At 48.3% G+C, this 8,546-nt stretch overlaps 1 protein-coding gene across 4 annotated transcripts in view; it reads left to right on the top strand.

Annotated features, from left to right (window-relative positions):
* Positions 1-8,546, top strand: part of RPH3A (rabphilin 3A) — a 282,501-nt gene that overhangs the window by 226,626 nt on the left and 47,329 nt on the right. For 3 of the 4 annotated variants that reach the window (XM_007468579.1, XM_007468580.1, XM_007468581.1), the window contains one exon: positions 6,784-6,930. The exons of the other annotated variant lie outside the window; for it this stretch is intronic. In XM_007468579.1, coding sequence (XP_007468641.1) covers positions 6,784-6,930 — 147 coding nt within the window. The remainder of the gene's footprint in view (positions 1-6,783; positions 6,931-8,546) is intronic. 4 annotated transcript variants of the gene reach the window in all.

The following is an 8,546-nucleotide window of genomic DNA, read 5'->3' as shown; positions in this document are numbered from 1 at the left end:
AAAACCGCATTCGCTGAGCTGTAAAGAGACTTCCTGCTGACACCTGCTTCTGTCGGCATCCTGGGGGAAGGGAGGGGATAAGAAGAAAGGAAAGAAAAAGGATTAATTTTCTGCGCAGCACCGCTGTTTAATGCTTCAGAGCCTTCGTGCCCTGACAGCATTTCCATCATCCCACTCCTTTTGGGAGTTATAATATATTAATAGAGACATCCAGTGGGTATTTATTACGTGACTGTTGTGTGCATGAAATGAAGAATCAAGGTGGGAGGCAGGAAGGAGCTGGGAATCTGCCCTTTGCAGTATTTTAGGGGGAAGCATCTGTGAGGGGCTTCTACCTGCAGTCAGGACTAATTTCCTTTTGTGTTAGAGGCCACTGGTGCTGGTTTGTTGGGAGGGTTCCTTCTGACCATCTCTAGATGCACCTAAACAAGTACATTCAGGTCACAGATGAAGCACGTCCAGAATGCTGGTGTCTCGAGCCTCTGACCATATTCTCCCCACAGAAGAGAATTTCTTGGCAATTCTCTTCCCTCTTCTGAGTGTCAAGCATCTGGAAGATGAGCAGGTCAACTGCAGTGATCTTTAGACTTCTATTAGCAGCAAAATTCTTTCTTTGAATACTATTTTATTCAGAAGCTAAATATATGACAGATAAAGAGTGGTGATGGATAAAGACCGGTCATGACTGAAAGCATTAAACATACCACCGTGCAACTGTAAGTTAAAATAATACCAAACTGTAAAGTAAATGTAGGGAGTTTAACAAGCTTCACTTTTTTGTTGCCACAGTAGATAGTGTATCAGTTATCTTTTGCTGTGTAACAAACCACCTTAAAACTCAGCGAGATAGAAAAATAATGATTTATTCTCAGGGACCTGGGCTCAGCTGGTGGCTCTGCTGATCTTGGTTGGGCTTGCTCATGTATCAAAGTGTTGTCTGATCTAGGATGGCTGTGGCTGGAATGACTCAGCTCTGATACACATGCCTCTCATCCTCCAACAGGCGGTCCTGAGCTTTTTGTCATGGTGATGACAGAGAGTAAGAGAGTAAGTAGAAACACACAAGGCTTTTTTGCAGGCTTAGCCCCAGATGGCACAACATCTCTCCCCTGTGTTTTATTGACCAAAGTAAGCCATAGTCCAAGCAGGATTCAAGGGGTAGGGAGAAAGACCCAGACCTTTTGGTGAGATCAATTTCAAAGTCACATGGCAAAGGGCATGGATACTTAGAAGGGTGAAGTATTGAGGTCACCAATGTAATAAACTATATCTCATGATTTTATTAAATATCAAATATTAAACTCTTAAAAAAATGTTTTCTCTCACTCTCTTTTTTTTTAAACTGGCATCCTTGCTTTGCTAGTGTTGGGAACCCAGCATTGCCATCTGGGCTGAAATGAGGATGGAGGGCCTGGTTCCCTGCCCACTCTGTCCATCTATGGCCCACTCACCTGCAGCCCTTTGAGATCCCTCCAGGGAACTACAGACAATAGTTTGAAAACCATGGCTTAGACAGTTTGGGGAAATAGGAGGCAGGTGCCCTTCAATGATTCTCCAGGAAGCATTGTCCTAGGTATGTGAACGAGAGCAGAAATGGGCCAGCCCTCTGCGCCCTGTCTCAGCCAGTAAGCCAGGGGTGTCTCCTCATGCAGCTACTGAGGGTGAGGAGTAGCCTCTGAAGGTCTCGGCAGGAAACAGACATGAAATCATTCCCACTTAACAGATCTGGAAACTGACATTCAGAGTGGCTCAGGGCCACTCTGTACACTGCTAATAATAGTACACACTGCTAATAAGCCACAGGTCCAGGATTCCAATCTTAAACCCCGCCAGGTCAAGGAGGGCTCAAGTTGGTACACAGTAGGCCCTCTGGGTATTTACTGGACTGGATACAATGCTCTGAGTAACTTGTCCAAGGAAGCAACACTTTGGTCTCCACCTTTGGTTTTTAATGAGATCCCAACACTGGACTCTGGTCTTAAGGACGTGGAGCTGGAATCCTGTGCCCAGAGGCCCTTGGTAAGGGTGCCACCGTCCTGTCACAGGAGCATTCCCAAGGCCCCCATGCTCACAGTGTTCTCCAGCCCAGAGGAGGCCCAGACAAGTCCATTTTCTCCCTTGAGAGCAAAGGCTTTGGTTTGAAAAACCATCTGTTTCCCTCTGTTTACTTTTGGGATTAAAACATGAAAATCCACAGGAGGCTTGCGAGTCCCCACTGAGACCAATCAGCGACATTTTCAAACACTAGATGAACTGTTTGTCAACTGCGTGTTTTTGAGCAGAGGATGGGGGTCTGCAGAGGTGCCGGCAGCCTTTAGCAGGCCTTCTGCTCATCTGCAGATGGAGACAATTATCCTAGGCAGGCCTCTGTGGACCCCCCTTCCTGCTTATCTTTCTGCAGCCATGTATTTCCTGTGCATTCTGATCCCAGCGAGTTGTGTGGTGGGGTGAGAGGCATTGGCTTCAGGTCTGACCCATGGCTGACCATACCCATGACCAGATTGCGAGCTGTGGCAATGTGCCCTTGAAAGGGTCTCCACCGGGTATGAGGCCCAGCATCTCACCTGTGCTCTGTCTTGGTCACTGAGCTACTTTGTAGAGGCAGGAAATAAATGGAGGTGGCGATCAGAAGGGAATGAAGGAAGAAAAGAAGGGATGAAGGAAGGGAGAATAGGGGCAGTTGAGGCATCCATTTCCATGGAAAACCAGAGGGACCTGGGGAGGTGGCTGGATGAGGTTATAACTAAGGCTCTTCGGGAAGGATGGGTGGTCTTCTTTATGCAGGAGTCCAGTGTGTCCTTTACAGTTAATGGGAAGAAACATCAGGCTGAGGGATATTAGCACACTGTAAGGAAGATCTTTCCAACAGAACGGCATAGACTCCTAATGAGAGAATGAGGTCTTCATCACAGGGAGCATTCAAGCAAGGCTGGAAAGACCCCTGTAGGGAGGCTATGCCAGATGGCCTTTCAGGTGATCCTCAGTGGCGTTCATGCCTTTGTGTAACCTCCTCGCCTTGAGTGCGTGCAGGACCTGGGATGTGTTTCTAACCTATAGAATATGACAAACAGGATGGAACATCACCCTTGTGATTACATCATGTTATATAAGACCCTGTCTCATTTGACCGGAGCTTGAGAGTCACCTTGTATACTGGATGAAGGAAGTGGCCCACAGGGTGAAGTTGGAGAAGTCTGCTTGCTTAGGAATTGCAGGCTGCCTCCAAGACATGGAGGTGACTTCCTGCTAATAGCCAACAAAAAGCTGGGGTCCTAGGTCACATGGCTGCCAGGAAATGAATTCTGCCAATAACTCAAATTTGCCTGGAAGCTGATTCTTCCCCAGAAAGGCTCAAGATGAGAACCCAACCCAGCTGACAACTGATTGCAGCCTTGTGAGATGCTGAGCAGAGGACCCAGCTAAGCCGTGCCTGGACTTCTGACATGGAAACTGTGAGATAATAAATGTGTGTTGTGTAAAGCCCCTAAGTTTGTAATAACTTGTTATGTAGCAATTGAAAATGAACACAGACACTATCAATGGGGCTTCGTGCCACCCTGTCTCTATCCTCCAGCTGGGCTGATTTTTCCAGTTATCTAATGCTGCAGAACAAATCATATCAAACGTAGTGGCTTAAACAACAGAAACTACTTATTACTTCTTGCAGTTTTTGTTGGTAGATATTTGAGAGTGGCTTGGCTGGGTGGGTCTGGCATAGTTGTAGTCTTATGTCAGCTGGGGCTGCAGCCATATAAGGGCTCGACAAGGGCTAGAGGATCACACAGCTGGCACGTTTGGTGCTGGCTGTTGGCAGGGGCCCTTAATTCCTCTCCACATGGGCCTCTCCACAGGGATGTTTGAGTGTCCTCATGACATGGCATCTGACTTCCCCTAGACTGCATGACCCAAGACACCAAGGCAGAAGTTGCAATGTCTTTTGTGACCTAGCCTTGGAAGTCACCCACGGTCACTCCCATTGTATATAGCTGGTCACACAGGACCAGCTGGGATTCAGTGTGGGAGGGGATGACACAGGGAGGGTGTGAATACAAGGGGGCAGAGATCCTTGGCGAGCATCTTGTAGGCTGGCTACCATATTGATCTTCCTTCACCTCCTCAAGCACACTGCCCACTCTCTCAACTCCAGGCCTTTGCAAAGACCATTTCTCTGTCAGGCTCAGTTTCTTCCTCTGCCTTCCTCTCACCAACTCTAGTTTATCTCTGAGGTCTCAGTAGGAGCCAGCCATACCTTTCTGCAGCCTGGAGCTTATGTAATTTAGAAGAGCCCTCTTCAAAATAAAGAAGACAAAAATATCTCTCTTTTACAAAATTTTCAGGACAGATGATCATTACAAGAGCTCTTCCCAGGGCCTTGGAAGGTGCCTGTGCTAACAAAGGGTCCCAAATTTAAGGTCCACCAGCATCACAGTGAATCCTCCTCAGGGTGTCAGAGTAGATGTCACTCCCTCAGGGCGCTCTCCTTGGTCCCCTAGAGTAAGTGACTTCTGTTGCTTCAGTCTTGCTGTGGGTCACACTTACAATCAGACATTTATCATCCCTTTTGGCCATAAGGTATTGTGTCTTATTCAAAAACTCTTTCTGTGCTTACTCTCAGACACTATTCTAAATGCCATTGACATAATAGTGACCCAGACCCAGACAAGGTCCCTGTCCTCCTGGAATCCTACGTTCAGGTGGGGGGAGAGAGGCAACAAACAGGTAAACCACAAACTTCTTTTAAAAGATAATTTCAGTTAGTGATGGATACAAGTGAACCTGAAAAATGAGAGCTCAAGGAAGACCTCTCTGAAAGGCTGACATTTGAGCTGAGACCTGAATGATGAGAAGGGGGAGATCTGGGGAGATAAGTGATCCTGGAAGCCGGGACAGCAAGTGCAAAGGCCCTGAAACAAAAACAAGGTTTCAGTGTTCAAGATTGAGCAGGGAGACCAGCACAGCTGGAGTGTAGTGAGAGGGGGCGAAAAGGATGGAGAGTCAGGTAAAGCACAGATCGGGTAGGACTTTGCAGATGGGCAATAAACTAAGTTTTACTTTTATTAAGGTAAAATTCACTTAAGATGCAATTAACCATTTTTTTTTTTTTTTTTTTTTTTTAGAAAATTTTTTTTTTTTTTTTCTTGCGTTATGCGGGCCTCTCACTGTTGTGGCCTCTCCCATTTGCGGAGCACAGGCTCCGGACGCGCAGGCTCAGCGGCCATGGCTCACGGGCCCAGCCGCTCCGCGGCATGTGGGATCCTCCCGAAACGGGGCACGAACCCGCGTCTCCTGCATCGGCAGGCGGACTCTCAAGCACTGCGCCACCAGGGAAGCCCCAATTAACCATTTTAAAGTGCACACTTCAGTGGCATTTAAGCACATTCACCACATTGTGCAACCACAACCTCTATGTAGTCCTGGGTTTTATTCTAAATCAATGAGAAGCCATTGGTGGGTTCAGGGAAGGGGATTTGAGTATGTTTAGCGTTTGTTCATCCCCTGGATTAGAGGCCCCTGATCCAAGGCAAGATGTGTTTCCACCAGAATTTCCCCAGGCTACCCCCTCCTTCCCTTTCTCGCAACAAGACTTGCCCCCAAGACATCTGCTTCCATTGCTTTCAAACTCTTCCTTCTGTGCTCTTCTGAACAAACCAGCTAAGGTTGGAGGATGGAAGAAGAGACAGGAGCAGGGAGGAAGATGAGGCCTTTAATTTCCAACTTTGAGTGTCAAAAGTCAATTTCATGCCTGCTGACGTGATTAGAGCAGTGGAAGTAATAGAGGCTGGCAGCTAATGGGGTGCTGGCTCCAGGGGATTCATAGTTACTGATTTTTCCCTCAACAGGGACAAGAATTTCTAGTGGTGTTGAACCCTTCATTCCACTTGGGCGATGCACCTCAGTGCCCTGGGGTGTGGACCATGTTACTAGTGGAGAGGATGATACTTTGCCATGGACCACAGCGTTAGCTCTCTACCCAGCAGCCTCTGATCCTCTGCAGCGTTCAGTTCTCTCCGTACTGTGGAGGTTAAGTGTGCAGGCTGGCCAGGTCCAAATTCCACCTCTGCCACTTCCCAGCCATGTGACCTTGGGCAAGTGGTCTAATGTCTCCTCACCAGAAGATAGACAATAACAGTCCTGCCTTGTGGAAATGTTGTGAGGATTAAATGAGATAATGTGGGCATCCAGTAGGTGCTACATCAATATTTGTTTTTTTTATTTTAAAAAAAAGATCAAGGAGAGCACAGGATGGAACTCAAAATGCTATAGGAGCTTTGGAGGCAGGAGAGCTAGATGTTTATGTGAAATCAAGAGATTTTTATAAAACTAGTTGACCACTAGATTAAACTTTTTTTTAAGGACTCTGTGGCCTACACCAAATGTATTTGTGCCAGACAGGGGCTGGCATCAACCTGGGATCCAGGGCCTCAGACCAGCCTCCCAGAATTGTTTCCACTCCTGCTGTAGAAGTCTAGTGTTGAGATTCTTTTCCTGAGAACACCATTATCCTCCAGGTTTCCATGAACTTCCTGCAAATGCTACTTTCAGAGTGTCTGCCATGTGCTAAGCACTTAATAAACTCATCAGAACCTTATGAGGGAGGAGGTATGTGTGTCCTGTTGTGCAGATGAGCAAACTGAGGCTCTGAGAGATTGGATTCTTTTACCCAGGGTCTCCCAGCAGGGATTTGAACTGAAGTTTACCAGACTCCAGGAGCTAGAGCCTAACCACCACTCTGCAACTGCTGACTTTGTCTGCAGCCTCACACCTTCCTATATTACCTTTCAGGCTCCAGACGGGATGGTCTGTTCACCCCAGTGGTCAGGCAGACAGAGGGAGGAAGCAGGAAGAGCTGACAGATGAGGAGAAGGAGATCATCAACAGGGTGATTGCTCGTGCTGAGAAGATGGAAGAGCTGGAGCAGGAGCGCATCGGGTGAGGCCTGACGCTGCGCATCTGGCCTGAGAGCCAGAGACACCAGGAGGCTGTGCTGCTCAGGGCGGGTGCACTGTGGTGGGGCAGGGCTGCCCTCGGGGTTTTGTGACCTGTGATGTGCCAAGCCACCCACTCAGGCAGAACTGGAATCCTTGGTGCATGAGCTGCGAGAGCTGGAAGACAGAAAAGAGAACAGGGGAGAGAGTGGGCTGGGGGCTGGCTGGGGAGGGGCTTCTGGGCTGGGGGTGCATTAAAGATGGAGAAGGGGGGATCTTCTGAGAGGGGGATGGGAGATTGTCTCTGAAGGCTGGAGACGTGTGTATGAGCACAGGTGTCATACCCATTCCAGCTGCATAGGAATATGTTCTAGAGACATTGGCCATGCAGATGCCAGAACGATAGCTGAGGGTGAGGTAAGGGGGAGGAAGTGTATGTCAAAGAGACAGTACGTGAAAGAGAGAGCACATCTAAAACAAATTATATGAGAGAATTGGAGAAATCCATCCTGAAGGGAGGCCAGCATGAGGGCGAGGTAGCAGAGGTTGGGTCTGGACTCTAAGAACCCGGCTTACATCACAGCTCCCCCACTTGCCGGCTGTGGATCCTGGGCCATGTTGCTTCACCCTCTGAGCCTCAGTTTGCTCACTTGTAGAATGGGAGAAATAAAAGGAATAGTCCCACAGGATTGTTGTAAGGAGTACGTGAAATGATGCTTGTATGGTTCCTGGACCAGGCCTGGTCGTACTTCATGCTTATCGAATGGTAGGAGGAAGGGGAAAAGTGGGGTTTGGAGGGCAGAGGTAACAAAACACATGTATGGGATGTAAGAAGGTGTGTGTGTCAGAGCATCAGTGAGCCAGGACAGTGTTAGAGAGAGAGGGAGGGCTCTGTGCGTGGGCTTGGGAAGGGTGGAGTGGGGAAGTGAGAGGGGAGGAGTGTCTGGGAGAAGAGAGTGAGCGTATGTATGGGGGGCGGTGCTCTTGGCGTGGGTGGAAACTTCCACTGCTAGGATGCAAGGAGGCCACCAAGGCATCCTCTAAGACTGAACCTCAAATGGGAAATGGGAGGAGCTGCTGAGATGCCACCCCTTCCCCAGACCTTTCTTCCAAGGGGCAGCCTTTGCCAACTGCTTACAACTGGTTTGGGCACTGGGGTGCCCTTTCATCTCCCTACCCAGCCACTCAGTGGGGGGTTAACAAGATTCTTGGATGGAAAATGATGCTGTGAACACACAGGAAGTGGGTGCCTTTGATTTGAGCCTCTGCAGATCATTTTATTCAGAGTGGGCTGGGGAGATCAGAGGTGCCATTGACAAATGACAAATAACCTGGCACAGGCGGAGTCAGCTTTGTGCTTGGCCCTCCGTCAGTAGGTTGCTAAAGGGATGGGTCTTGAGGGGTTTGCTTATAGGGTTGAGTTTTTATTTTGCTTTTTAAAAGATATATCAGGAGTGAAGAGTTGTCCAGGTGGGAGGTCTGTGAGCATGTGTGTAAGTGAGTGTGGGAGTGTGTGTGTGTGTGTTCACTTCAACCAACAAGGAGCCTCAGCCTTGCAGGAAGGAAGAATATAGATGTTAAATTCTTGCTTGGAAGCAAGAACTTCCACCCTTTTTCCTG

The sequence above is a fragment of the Lipotes vexillifer genome, unplaced genomic scaffold (assembly GCF_000442215.2).
Source record: "Lipotes vexillifer unplaced genomic scaffold, Lipotes_vexillifer_v1.1 scaffold573, whole genome shotgun sequence".
Taxonomy (NCBI): domain Eukaryota; kingdom Metazoa; phylum Chordata; class Mammalia; order Artiodactyla; family Lipotidae; genus Lipotes; species Lipotes vexillifer.
Note: the sequence above shows the minus strand (reverse complement) of the source record. Positions and strands in the feature narration are given on the sequence as shown.